At 43.8% G+C, this 14,912-nt stretch overlaps 1 protein-coding gene across 3 annotated transcripts in view; it reads right to left on the bottom strand.

Annotated features, from left to right (window-relative positions):
• The window catches only part of PTPRA (protein tyrosine phosphatase receptor type A), a 155,242-nt gene that overhangs the window by 95,286 nt on the left and 45,044 nt on the right, over positions 1-14,912 (bottom strand). For 2 of the 3 annotated variants that reach the window (XM_062203944.1, XM_062203946.1), the window contains exon 2: positions 7,775-7,847. The exons of the other annotated variant lie outside the window; for it this stretch is intronic. In XM_062203944.1, the coding sequence (XP_062059928.1) occupies positions 7,775-7,810 (36 nt within the window). In that variant the 5' untranslated portion in view covers positions 7,811-7,847. The remainder of the gene's footprint in view (positions 1-7,774; positions 7,848-14,912) is intronic. 3 annotated transcript variants of the gene reach the window in all.

Raw genomic sequence — 14,912 nt, forward strand, 5'->3', positions numbered from 1 at the left:
AGCTGTGCTATGGGGCCGGCGCCGTGGCTCTCTTGGTTGATCCTCCACCTGCGGTGGTGGTATCCCATATGGGCACCAGGTTCTAGTCCTGGTTGCTCCTCCTCCAGTCCTGCTCTCTGTTGTGGCCTGGGAGGGCAGTGGAGGATGGTCCAGGTGCTTGGGCCCCTGCGCCCACATGGGAGAGCAGGAAGGGGCACCTGGCTCCTGGCTTCAGATCGGCGCAGCACCGGCCGTGGTGGCCTTTTGGGGAGTGAACCAACGGAGGGAAGGCCTTTCTCTCTGGCTCTCTCTCTCTATAATTCTACCTGTGTCTATAATTCTACCTGTCAAATAAACACACACACACACACACACAAAGCTGTGCTGAAGAGGATATATTAATAACAGATAAGATATTCTTTAGAGCAAGGAAAATTATCAAGGACAAAGAGGAATAATACATAATGATAAAAGGGTCAAATCATCAAGACCTACACATTCTACATGTGTATGCATGAAAGAACAGAGCGTCAAAATGTATGAAACAAAACCCAATACAATTGAAAGGAGAAACTGGCTAATCAATAATTATAGTTGAGAGTTCAACAGCTGGCTTTTGGAATTGATAGAACCACTGCACAGAAATCAGCAACACTACAAAAACCTGGACAACACCATCAATCTACAAGAAACTGACATTTAGACATTCCATACAACAAAAGCAGAATGTATAATCTTTTCAAGAATCCATGGAGCACCGAGCAAGATAGATCATATCCTGACTTATAAAATAAACGTTTACAACTTTAAAAAGAAGACATTTCATTATAGATACCACGGGCATTAGTAAGAAAAGGGAATACTATGAATAAGTTTACATACAAAAATCCAACAATTTATCCAGTCAATTGGACTAATTTTTGAAAATTACAACTACCAAAACTCCCATAATTTTAAAGAAATGTTGAATTCCTGAAAAATAAATCATCAGGTCCAGACTGCCTCACTAGCAAATTCTATCAAACATCCTAAGAAAAAATAACGCCAGTTCTACACAATCTCTTCCAAAAAACACAATACTTCCTAACTTGGCTTTTAAAGCCAGCAATATCCTGGTAATAAAACCAGAAAGTGAACAAAGAGAAAACAGAAAGACCAATTTCCCTCATAATCACAGACACAAAAATCCTCAGCAGATTACCAAACTGACTGTAGGAATACGTAAAAAGAATAATATGCTGTGACAAGTGGGCTTTATCCCAAGAAATTAAAAAAAAAATCAGTATGAGGGGCCAGTGCTGTGGTGTAGTGGGTAAAGCTGCCGCCTGCAGTCCCAGCAGCCCATATGGGCGCTAGTTCAGGTCCCAGCTGTTCCACTTCCTATCCAGCTCTCTGCTGTGGCCTGGGAAAGCAGTAGAAGATGGCCCAAGTCCTTGGGCCCCTGAACCCACGTGGGAAGACCTGGAGAAAGCTCCTGGCTCCTGGCTTCAGATCGGTGCAGCTCCAGCTGTTGCAGCCATCTGGGGAGTGAACCAGCGGATGAAGACCTCTCTCTCTCTCTCTCTCTATCTGCCTCTCTTTTCTTTGTGTAACTCTGACTTTCAGATAAATAAATAAAATCTTTTTTTAAAAAGATTTTTTAAATATTTATTTATTTATTTATTTATCTGAGAGGCAGAATTACAGACAGTGAGAGGGAGAGACAGAGAGAAAGGTCTTCCATCCGTTGGTTCACTCCCCAGATGGCCGCAACGGCCAGAGCTGCACCAATCCAAAGCCAGGAGCCAGGAGCTTCTTCCCAATCTCCCACACGGGTACAGGGACCCAAGGACATGGGCCATCTTCTACTGCTTTCTCAGGCCATAGCAGAGAGCTGGATTGGAAGAGGAGCAGCTGGGACTCGAACTGGCGCCCATATGGGATGCCGGTGCTGCAGGTGGAGGATTAACCTACTGCGCCACGGCAGCGGCCCCAATAAATAAATCTGAAAATAATTAAAAAACAAAACCAAAAAAACCAGTATGAGCCAAAAGTTCAAAGAAAAAACTTGGGATGGTTTTTGGTGCCATGGTTAAAATACTGCTTAGATGACCTGCAGCCCATATTTGAGTGCCTGGGTTCAAGTCCTGGTTCCAGTTCCAATTTCAGATTCCTAATAATGGATACCCCGCGAGGCAGCATGTGATAGCCCAAGTACTTGGTTCCCTGTCACCCATGTGAGAGACCTGGATTGAGTTCCAAGCTCCTGGTTTCAGCCTGATTCAACCCTGGCTGTTGTGCACATTTGAAGAATAAATTAGCAGATGGAAGATCTTCCTGTCTCTCCGAGCCCTCAAATAAAACGGAAATAAATAATAAATTAAAAGAAAATTTAAAAAAGAAGAAAAGTCTATATTCTATGTGACCTTATCAACTGAGGCAGAAAAAGCTTCTCACACAATCTAAGTCTACCATAAAAGAAATTCTCAACAAAGGTGGAATAGTTGAAATCAACACAATAAAAGGCATCTCAAAAAATCTAAAGTCTGAATACTTCACTCACAAATCGTAGACAGGGCCAGGATGTCTGTGTTCATCAATCCTGTTCAACATATAAAGGGTCTTTAAAATGTTCATGGAAAATGTGTTATTATGAGAAAACTACATATGGCTTTGAAAATTATTTTGTACCAAAATAAGCTTATATTTTAATCTCATTTTTCCACGACCTTTTTTTAAATACCCTCAAACATATGTAACATACATGTGTCAATCTATCATCTCTTTTACATGTATTTTGCTGAGCTTTTCATGGTCCACATAGGAGTACTGGTTCAGGTCCTGGCTACTCTGCTTCTGATCCAGCTCTCTGCTAATGTGTCTGGGAAGCAACAGATGATGAGATGACTCAAGTACTGGAGCTCCTGTCACCCACACAGAGACCTGGGAGGAGTTCCTGACTGTTGGCTTGGCCTAGCTCAGCCAGTGGATAGAAGATTTATTTGCTTTTGAAATAAATAAATAAGTAAATTTTTAAAAATTTATTTATTTGACAGGTAGAGTTACAGACAGAGAGAGAGAGACAGAGAGAAAGGTCTTCCTTTGCCGTTGGTTCACCCCTGAAATGGCTGCTGTGGCTGGCACTGTGCCGATCCGAAGCCAGGAGCTAGGTGTCTCCTCCTGGTTTCCCATGTGGGTGCAGGGCCCAAGCACTTGGGCCATCCTCCACTGCCCTTCCGGGCCACAGCAGAGAGCTGGACTGGAAGAGGAACAACTGGGACTAGAACCCGGTGCCCATGTGGGATGCCGGCGCCGCAGGCGGAGGATTAGCCAGGTGAGCCAAGGCACAGAGCCCAATAAGTAAATATTTAATAAAAATAAAAGTAACTGAAAAAAACTCAATGGAAAAATTAAGAGATAAGGTCATGACAATCTTACAGAAAACAGGCAAAGTGTGTAAGCAGGATAATCTAGCAGGCTCAACATTAGAGTTTCTAATAGAAACAAGCAAAAAATGGAGAGGAAGTCACTGTTTTACAAAAATAGCATCAACTAATTCACTAAATATGAAAATTATGAGTCTCTGGATTAAGGCGCTGGTCTATTATAACACTATGAATTCTAGAATACAAAAGAAGTGTAAGGGTGGGGCAGTGGCTGGGAGAGGAGACACACAAATTTCCTATAGGAAACAAAATGAACCTTTCTATTTCTTGTAAGCAACAATGGATGCCAGAAGAAATGGAGCACAGGCTTCAAAATTCTGAGGAAAAATAATCTACAACCTAGGATTCTATACCCAAGCAAACCCTCACTCCAACAACAGAAAAGAAGAGACACCAGAAACAGTCACAGTTTATCTGACATGTACCTTTTCCTTCAGGAAGTTATAAACTTCAGCTCAAACAGAAAGAAAATTCCAAGAATACAATTGTGTAGACAACCTGAAAACAATTAGTCCAAACTGGTCCTAGACTAGAGTATAAAAACAGATTACACTTGGGATCCAAGTATAACTTGGACTGGACTTGATTCAATCAGAAGCAATTTATATTTTAAAAAAGAAAATGATTTTTCCCCTTCATTTTCTTCTTTAGATAGCCCACAGTCCAACACTGAACCCATAAAACATGAAATATAAACCCAGAAAACACCACTTGGCCTGATAATGAACAAGATGTACTCAGCTAAAATCATGTAAACATGTACTATTTGCTAACTTATGAAAGTTACTATTTGCTAACACTATGAAAGGCTTGGCTGTGTTCAGGACAGAGTGCAGAGCTCAACGATTTTAACAGGTTCAGCCGAAAAGTGGGGCAGGCACATGGCACGGCCATTAAGATACCAGTTGGGAAGCCTGCATCATTTATCAGATTGCCTGTGTTTGAACCCCACTTCACTCCTGTTTCCAGTTTCCTGTTAATGCACATCTTAGGAAGCAGCAAGGGATAGCTCAAGTACATTCCCTGCTGCCCACACAGTAGACCTGGATAAAGTTCCTTTTCTGGCCTGGCTCAACCCAAGCCATTGCAGACATTTAGGGAGTGAAACCAGTGCATGGGAGATCTCTGAATCCATCTCTGTCTCTCTATCTTCCAAGCAAATAAAAGATTGAATCAATTAGTTTAATTTTAAAAAAGAAAAAAAAATTTTTAAAAAAAATTTTTTTAATTTTAATTTTTTTTTTTTTATTTTTGACAGGTAGAGTGGACAGTGAGAGAGAGAGAGAGAGACAGAGAGAAAGGTCTTCCTTTGCTGTTGGTTCACCCTCCAGTGGCCGCCGCGGCTGGCGCACTGTGGCCGGCGCACCGCGCTGATCCGAAGGCAGGAGCCAGGTGCTTCTCCTGGTCTCCCATGGGGTGCAGGGCCCAAGCACTTGGGCCATCCTCCACTGCACTCCCTGGCCATAGCAGAGAGCTGGCCTGGAAGAGGGGCAACCGGGACAGAATCCGGCGCCCCGACCGGGACTAGAACCCGGTGTGCCGGCACTGCAAGGCGGAGGATTAGCCTGTTGAGCCACGGCGCCGGCCAAAAAAGAAAAATATTAAAAAGAGAAAATAAAGCCTCCCCCCTCCCACACACACATAGTGGGGAAATGTCAGAAGCCTGACAGAAGGTTAGGGTATTAACATTCCTCATCTGACAAAATGGGAGTCACAAAACCCTGCTGAAGGGAATAGGCCTTCAGCCTGCTGGTTAAGATGCCAGCTTTGTAGTGCCCAGGCTCCTGATTCCAGCTTCTCCCCAGTGCAGACCCTGGGAGGCAGCAGTGATGGCTCAAGCAATGGGGTTCCTGTCACCCATGTGGGAGACCTGGATTACGTTCCCAGTTCCTGACTCCTGTCCCAGCAATCACAGGCATTTGGAGAACAAACCAATGGATGGGAGTTCTCTCTCAAATAAAACAAAAATAGCTGAAAATTAACATAAAAAATAGAGGTTCAAGAGCACTTCTTTAAAAGGTGACCAACATATTAATGGGTTGAATCAACAATGATGTTACGGTCCTAACCCCCCTCAGTACCTGTGAATGTCACCTTATACAGAAAAAGGGTCTCTGCAGGTGATCAAAACGAGCCCATTAAGGTGGGCCCTAATCCGATCGACTGCTATACTTATAAATCCGGGAAACTCAGACACAAAAGACAGATATGAAAGAAGATGATGTTAAGATACAGAGGGAATGCCATCTAGCACAAACTAAGGAATGCCAGAGGCTACCAGAGCTAGGACAGAGGCACAGAAGAGATTTCCCCTCACCACCTGCAGAAGGACGAAACCAACTTCATTTAAAAAACAAAAAAAGAAACCAGTAATATAGGCATATAACCTATAATTATGAAGGTTATCAAAAAGCAGGATGTGGAGAAACTGGAGGCCTTGTCTACTGTTTGTGGAAACAAAATGGTATGCCCACAGTGGCAAACAATACATATGGTGGTTCTTCAAAAATTAAACATAAAATTACCACATGATCCAGCAATTCAATTTTTCAGTACATACCCAAAAGTTTAGAAGTAGGGACTTGAAGAGATGTTTGTAAATCCATGTTCAGGGCTGCACTAGTCACAACAGCCAAAAAATGTAATCAACAAACAAAAATGTCATATACATTTACAATGCACTATCGCTCAACCTTAAAAAGAAATTTTGACCCCTGCTACAACATGGATGGCTATGGAGAACACTATGTTAAGTGAAATAGTTCAGACACAAAGAAGAGTAGTCAAATTTCCAGACACGGAAAATCAAAGAGAGATTCCCAGGGGCTGGCAGAGGGAGAAATGCAGAGCTGTAGCTACAGAAGCGGTTCTGGGATGGATGGTGGGGATGGGTGCCCAATAGCGTGAATGTAGCTAATGCCACTGAATTAATACACTGAAAATGGTTGAGATGATAAATTAAAAATTTTTTACATTTATTTATTTGGAAGTCAGAATTACAGAGAGAAGTAAAGACACAGAGAGATCTTCCATCTGCTGGTTCATTCCTCAGATGGCTGCAACAGCTAGGGCTGAGTCAGGCTGAAGCCAGGAACTTCATCTGGGTTTCCCATGTGTGTGGCAAGGGGGACCTAACACTTAGGCCATCTTCCACTGCTTTTTCAAGGCCATTAGCATGGAGCTGGATTGGAAGTGGACCAGCTAGGACACGAACTGATGCCCATATGGGATACTGGCATCACACGTGGCAGCTTTATCTGCTATGTCACAACGCTGGCCCCTAGATGATAAATTTTATGTTAAGTGTATGTTACACAAGAAAAGAGAGAGAAACAGAAAAAAGAAATACGTGTATGTCCACATACACAAATAAAACCTTTTCAGTGCTGCAGAGGTTCTCTTACGTCTCCCTCCAGTGACAAACTCCCATCTCCTGACAGAACAACTGACAGTCTGATTTCTATCATCATGGTTTAGTTTGACTGAACCACAGCTGACTTTTATGATTCAGTCAGGTGTGAGAATTGGTTTTTCCTTTTTCCTGCTGAATAGAAATTCCATTTTATGAATATATTACAATTTATTTATTACTTAACTATGCACCTGTTTAAGGATATTTGATTATTTTATTTTTTTCTTGGTTGTCATAAATAAAGCTACACAATTTATATGTGTCTTTGTGTAGATTGTTTTCATTTCTCAATAATAAATATCTAGGAATAAATAGAATTCCTGGGTTATAGGATCCATTCATATGTTTAATTTTAGTAGATATTGCCAAATAGTTTTCTTAGGCTGTAGTCTTGGTTTACATTTCCTCTCAGAAGTTGGAGATAATTTGTGCCACATCACAGAAGCTTTAGTTTAACAATACCAGTATGGTAGCGCATTGACTTTGGTCTTTTAAAAGTTTTAACTAATCTTTCATTTATTTGAAAGAGAGAGAGAGAGAGAGAGAGAGAGAATGAATATCCAATATCTGCTGGTTCACTCCCCAAATGCCCACGACACCCAGGGCTGGGCCAGGCGAAGCAACACCATTCAGATGGCAGTGATCCATGCACTAGAGGCATCATCTGCTGCCTCCCAGGGTGCACATCAGCAGGAAGCTGGATTGGAAGTGTAAGCGAGACTCAAACTCAGACACTCTGACACAGGATGCAGGCATTCCAACTGGCACCTTAACCACTGTTCCAAATGCCATGACCATCATCTTAAAGGATTATAATTATGTTTTTAATAAAAAATAAGCTAATCTTATAACTTGGGAATAAAATGGAGTGGGAAAGAACTTAATTTTAGTTTTATTCTGTGAGGACACCAACTTGGCTGACAAAGCCTCTTCACAGCTCTGGTTTTACTTCTCTTACCTTAGTTATTTGAACTGCATATCCATCACCACTCATTGGAATTCCATAAATACTTTTATTTTAGTTGTGTCACCTGAAACCAAAGGGGGAAAAGCTTTTAGAAATATAAAACAGCCCTATTTAAACACTACTGTTCTGAGGAGAGAAGTGTACTCTAACAAGATGTTTCATAGAAGTGTGCTTAGAATTCCAGGAGCCCCAGAAAAATGCTCCACCTTAAATAATTCAGATCATTGAAAAGCTCATGATAAACGAATTCAGTGAGAGATGAGGCCTTCCTTGTCCCCAAACTTTAGAATATGCCACTGCAGCGTTATTTATGTGCCATTAGCTACTGCACACTCCAGGAGGCATTTGGTAATGTTTGAAAATAGTTTTACTTGTTATAACTGAGGGCAAGGGAACTGTGTGCTACTGGCATCTACTGGGTAGAGGCCTGGGATGCTGTGAAACATCTTACAGAGACAGTCCCCCATAACAAAGAATTACTTGATCCCAAGTGTTAGTAGTGCCAAGGCTGAAAAACCTTGCATTTGGTCAGAGATCTACCTTCAAGGGCCAGCTAAGCCTCTACCTACAATGCTGGCAGCCCATACACATGCTGGTTTGAGTACCAACTGCTACCTTTCCCAGCTAGCTACCTGCTAATGGGCCTGGGAAAGCAGCAGCAGATGACCCAAGTGCTTGGGTTCCTGCACACATGTGGGAGACCTGGAAGAAGCTCCTGGCTCCTGGCTTCTGGCTTCTGACCAGCCCAACTCATGTCGTTGCAGCCATTTCGGGAGTGAACCAGTGAATGGTTATTTGAAAGGCAGAGTTACAGGGAGAGAGGGAGAGAGGAAGAGAGGGAGAAAGGGAGAGAGATCTTTCCTCCTCTGGTTCACTCCCCAAATAGTCTCTGCCACCCACATGGGAGACTTCGATTGCATTTCTGGCTCCCAGCCCTCCTGGGAGTGAACCAGCAGATGGAAGATATCTCTCTCCTCTCTTTCTATAACTCTGCCTTTCAAATAAATAATAAAAATTAAATCTCAAAGACCTACCTTCATGTGTGATCTCTGCAATTCATGAGCTAAGAGATCCAGGTCAAACCTATTAACTGTTTTAAGCCTTGTTTTTCTCTTAGAAAAGAGTTCGAGTTAAAATGAGTTCTCACCCATTCTAATTCCTGAAACACTATAATAAATAAATACCTAATAATACCTGAAATTTAAGCATATGTAGTGGGCCAGATTCCAAAGTGTTTTAGCTCACATAACTCTCAAAACAGCTGTACAAGAGATTCTATGAAGGGATTTCAAGAAATTCATGGAGGCCGGCGCCGCGGCTCAACAGGCTAATCCACCTTGCGGTGCCGGCACACCGGATTCTGTCCCGGTTGCCCTTCTTCCAGGCCAGCTCTCTGCTGTGGCCTGGGAGTGCAGTGGAGGATGGCCCAAGTGCTTGGGCCCTGCACCCCATGGGAGACCAGGAGAAGCACCTGGCTCCTGCCTTCGGATCAGCGCGGTGCACAGGCCGCAGCGGCCATTGGAGGGTGAACCAACGGCAAAGGAAGACCTTTCTCTCTGTCTCTCTCTCTTTCTCACTGTCCACTCTGCCTGTCAAAAAAAAAAGAAAAAAAAAATTCATGGAAAATGGAATTAAAAGGTAAGTTTGGGTGCAAAAAAATTTTAAATCTATGTAACAGCTTTCTATATGTGCATTTTCCAGAAACTTTTAGAAGACTCCTCATATTATTGCCCCTGAAAAAAAAAGCCAAAGCAGAGAACTGCCCCAAGTCACAAAGCATTAAGGTAAACAGCAGAGCCCAAATCTGAACCTGGTCAACCTGGTTCTGGAGCCCTCATTCTCACCATTATCTTCCCCAACTCCTTTCCTCAATTCAATCACAGCCCACCAAACACTACATGGCAGGTCGGAAACAGACAAGACATGTTCTTCAGCTAATTAGTTAGCATTCAGAAAACAAGATCAGGGCTGGCATTGTGGTGTAACAGGTTAGGCTACTGCTACAATGCTGGCATCCCATATGGGAGCTGGTTCCAGTCCCGGCTGCTCCATTTCTGTTCCAGCTCACTGCTAATGTGCCTGGGAAAGCAGCGGAGGATGGTCCTGGCTTTGGCCTGGCCCTACTCAGGCCACTGTGGCTATTCGGGGAGTGAACCAGTGGAAGGAAGACCTCTCTCCCTCTCTCTCTCTTTATGTAACTCTGCCTTTAAAATAAATAAATCTTAACAACAACAACAACAATGCAAACAAGATGCAATATTATTGAGGACCTGATGCCATTGGTTGTGGACATACCTTGCATTGATACTCTAAACGACAACCTTACATGCTTACAATGCTTACATGCTTCAACCTATTTAATCCTAAACAGCTTTGTAAAAAAAAAAAAAAACCTTATACAGGATGGGTTCTGTGGGTTAAGCTGCTACTTGAAACTCTCATATCCCATACTGGAGTGTCTGGTTTGAGTCTGGGCTACTCTGCTTCTGATTCAGCTTCAAGTACTTGAGTCTCTGCTACTCACGTGGGAGACCTGGACAGAGTTCTTGGCTCTTGGCTTCAGTCTGACCCAACCCTGGCTGTTGTGGGCATTTGGTGAGTGAACCAGTGGATAGAAGATAGCTCTATGTCACTTTGCCTTTCAAATAAAAAAGTAAATCTAAAAGAAAAATAAAAGATGTTCATTGCTGTATTTTCATTAATATGTGAAATTTAGATACCTAGGGAATGGATATGTAAAGTAAGAATAAGTACTTGTTGGAACACTATGTAGCCACTTAAAAAAAAATTTTTTTTTTTGACAGGCAGAGTGGATAGTGAGAGAGAGACAGACAGAGAGAAAGGTCTTCCTTTACCATTGGTTCACCCTCCAATGGCCGCTGTGGCCAGTGCACTGCAGCTGGCGCACCGCGCTGATCCAAAGGCAGGAGCCAGGTGCTTTTCCTGGTCTCCCATGCAGGTGCAGGGCCCAAGCACTTGGGCCATCTTCCACTGCACTCCCGGGCCACAGCAGAGAGCTGGACTGGAAGAGGAGCAACAGGGACAGAATCCGGCGTGCCGACCGGGACTAGAACCCGGTGTATCGGCGCCACAGGCAGAGGATCAGCCTATTGAGCTGCAGCACCGGCCAAAAAGATTTTTTTAAAAGAATTATTTATTTTTTTGAGAGGCAGAGTTACAGAGAGAGACAGACACAGAGAGAGAGAGAGCAAGCTTCCATCTGCTGGTTCACTTCCCAAATGGCTGCAAACATACACAAACAAAACTGCTCAGATTTCCCTTCAAGAAAGAATTTACAGTTCAGCTGCAAGGAGTGCAGTCAACTTCCTGCCATTAGTTTCTATAGAATCCAATCTTCCTCAGGACTGCTCCCAGCCAATGACTGGCCAATATGGTGGCCCAAGGGCCTAGCCATTTCTGTCCAATACTGCTCTACTGGGCAACCTGGGCAGGCACTGCAGTTTAGTGGTTCCCATACCTTATCCTGCTGCCTTCCCTTTTTCTTCACAGGCATTACTCCTCAACAAGTCTTATGCCCTCCAATTAATTAATTAATTGTTTCTCTCTCTCTCCTTTCTTTTTAAGATTTAATTATTTATTTGAAGGCAGAGTTAAAGAGAGGCAGAGAGAGATTGAGAGGTCTTCTATCTGTTGGTTCACTCCCCAAATGGCCACAATGGCTGGAGCTGAGCTGATTCGAAGCCAGGGGCCACAGGCTTCTTTCGGAAGTCCCAGGTAGGTGCAGGGGCCCAAGGACTTGGACTACCCTCCACTGCTTTCCCAAGCGCATTAGCAGGGAGCTGAATCAGAAGTGGAGCAGCGGGGACACGAACTGGCGCCCATACAGGATACCAGCACTGCAGGTGCCGGCCCCGTGCCCTCCAATTTCATCTCAGCATCTGCTTCCTGGAGAACCCAACTGGCACATAAATTGAGTGTATTTACCTTGATAAAGAAATAATACAGGGGCCGGCACTGTGGCACAGCGGGTCATAGTTTGCCAATCCTGGTCCTCCTCCTTGCCCAAACCAGGAATTCCAGTGTATCAATTACTTCCCTTCCTTTAGCCACCAGATTCAATCAATACCTCTAGCAAAGCAGCTGACATCTACTTCTGTAACTGTATTATGGCCTATCATAACTGACAGTAAGATCCCTGAGGTTAAAGACTATCTTAATAATTCCCACAGAGCCTAACACAATGCCTAGAACACCACAGGCAATTTATAAAAAGGTTTTCTTCATGTTGTTTCCCTACTTCAAAACAGAACATCTCACAGCTAGGAAAAGCCATTGTGTATCCTACTAATCTAAATCTTAAACACTGGTTTCGGGGCAGGCGCTGTGGCACAGTGGATTAAGGTGCTACTTGGGACACCTGTATCTGCTATCAGAGTGCTGGTTCAAGTCCTGGCTCCTCCGCTTCTGGCCAATGTGTCTGGGAAGGCAGCGGATGATGACCCAATACTTGGGTCCCTGCCACCAATGTGGGAAACCCAGAAGGAGTTCCTGGCTCTTGGCTTTAGCTACTGCAGGCAACCGGGGAGTGAACCAGAGGTTGAAGATCTCTGTCTCTCTTTGTGCCTCTTCTCTGGCACTCTGCCTTTCAAATAAATAAAATAAAAAAATAAAAATAAAAAAAAAAAGGCTTCTGGGGCCAGTGTTTTGGTGCAGCAGGTTAAGCTAACACCTGCAATGCCAGCATCCCATATGAGCACCAGTTTAAGTCCTGGCTGTTCCACTTCCAATCCAGCTCCCTGCTGATGCTCCTGGGAAAGCAGCAGATGGCCCATCCATCTGTGCCTGTGTACAAGACACACTCTTGTGGGAGACCCGGATGAAGTTCCAGGCTCCTGGCTTCAGTCTGGCCCATCCCTGGACGTTGTGGTCATTTGGGAAGTGAACCAGCAGATGGAAGCTATGTCTCCTTCTCCCCCACTCTCTCTCCCTCTGTCACTCTGTCTTTCAAATAAATAAACAAATCTTTTTTTTTTTTTTTTTTGTTAGCTTCTCTTTGAACTTGACAGTAAGGTTTAAAGAGAAAAGAAAAAATAACAAAATTTAATGGGGCCAGTGCTGCGGCATAGCAGTTAAAACTGCCACCTGCAGCGCCGGCATCCCATGTGGGTGCCAGTTCAAATTCCGGCTGCTCCACTTCCGATCCAGCTCCCTGCTAATGTGCCTAAGAAAGCAGAAGAGGACGGCCCAATTCCTTGGGCCCCTGCAACCATGTGGGAGAACGGGATGAAGCTTCTGGCTTGGGTCTGGCCCAGCCCTAGCCATTGCAATCACTTGGGGAGTGAATCAGCAGATGGAAGATCTCTCATTCCCTTCTTCCCTCCCTCCTTCTCTCCCTCTCTCTCTCTTTTTCCATCTCTGTACCTCAGCATTTCAAATATATATTTTAAATCTTTTTTTTTCCCAAAGAACTTATCTACAAGCATCCTGTAGGTGGCAAGGGTTTCTGACTTTATAATTTACACCTTCACTCACTGGCTGAATAAGCCTATCAGCCTTATATGCCAACAGCTACACAAGGAAAAGGGAAACCAAATGGAAAGGTTTTTTTTATTATTTATTCATTTATTTATTTATTTATTTATTTATTTTTTTGACAGGCAGAGTTAGACAGTGAGAGAGAGAAAGAGAGAGAGAGAAAGGTCTTCCTTCCATTGTTCATCCCCCAAATGGCCGCTATGGCCGATGCGCTGCGCCGATCCGAAGCCAGGAGCCAGGTGCTTCTCCTGGTCTCCCATGCGGGTGCAGGGCCCAAGCATTTGGGACACAGCAGAGAGCTGGACTGGAAGAAGAGCAACTGGGACAGAATCTAGCGCCCCGACCGGGACTAGAACCCGGGTGCCGGCGCCACAAGTGGAAGCTTAGCCAAGTGAGCCACGGCGCCGGCCAGAAAGTTTTAAAGCCTTGTTTTAAATGGATCATAACTGTCTCATAATTATAAAACTCCTAAGAATGGTTCAAGATACACAGCCAGTGAGGCTTTTCAGTCATTACCTAAGCGAATAAAACAAATCAGAAGACACAATTTGTACTATAGTAAAGGCCCCTACTCCAAAGATGGGAAACAAAATCTTGAGGCAAACTGGAGAGGCACTGCTAGGGTTCCATTTCCCACTGTTACGAGCCACTGACCGGAAGTCCCATGCTTACTATAGCAACTACTGTTCTTGCTATTCACCAAGTTTCTGACTTTTTTGCTTCCTGAGGAAGCAGACAGGAAAATTAGGCTCCTGACCTCTTTTTTTAAAGAAGAGCTGTCATTTAAAAATAGAATTTAAGGAGTGGGTATTTGGTCTTGAGATTACAATGTCAGTGAGGATTCCTATAGTTCTCATAGGGAGATCAAACTGGGTTTCATTCCCAGTTCCGGTTCCAAATTCCAGCTTCCTGCTAATGCAGACCCCAGGAAGCAGTGGTGATGGCTCAAGTAGTTGGGTTCCTGCCACCAACATGAGAGTCCTGAATTAAATTCCCAGTTCCCAGCTTTGATCTGGCCCAGTCCCGGCTTTTATAAGCATTTGAGGATGTGAACCATCAAATAGAAGCTCTTTCTGTCTCTCTCTCAAAATATACATCAATAAAAATAAATGAATATGTAAAAAGTAATTTTAAAATTTAGCTGACACCAATATTTCTCTATATTATTAAGCTCACTCTTTAAATGAGTTTATACACAGTCTGAGAAGGGTGGTGGGCATTTGGTATAGTGGTTAAGAGGCCCACTATATATCATATCAGAGTGCCTGGGTCCAGGTCACACTCTACTTTTTTTTTTTTTTTTAAGATTTATTTTGTTTATTTGAAAGACAGAATTACAGAGAGAGGTAGAGACAGAGAGAGAGGTCTTCCATCTGCTGGTTCACTCCCCAAATGGCTGCAACTGCCAGAGCTGAGCCAATCCGAAGTCAGGTACCAGGAGCTTCTTCCAGGTCTCCTACATGGGTACAGGGGCCCAAGGACTTGGGCCACCTTCTGCTGCTTTCCCAGGTGCATTAGCAGGGAGCTGGATTGGAAGTGGAGCAGCTGGTACTCAAACTGGTGCCATATGGGATGCTGGCACTGCAAGCCAGGGCTTTAACCCGCTGCGCCACAGCGCCAGCCCCAGGCTGGG

This window comes from Lepus europaeus, chromosome 10, assembly GCF_033115175.1.
Source record: "Lepus europaeus isolate LE1 chromosome 10, mLepTim1.pri, whole genome shotgun sequence".
In the NCBI taxonomy this organism is placed as follows: Eukaryota; Metazoa; Chordata; class Mammalia; order Lagomorpha; family Leporidae; genus Lepus; species Lepus europaeus.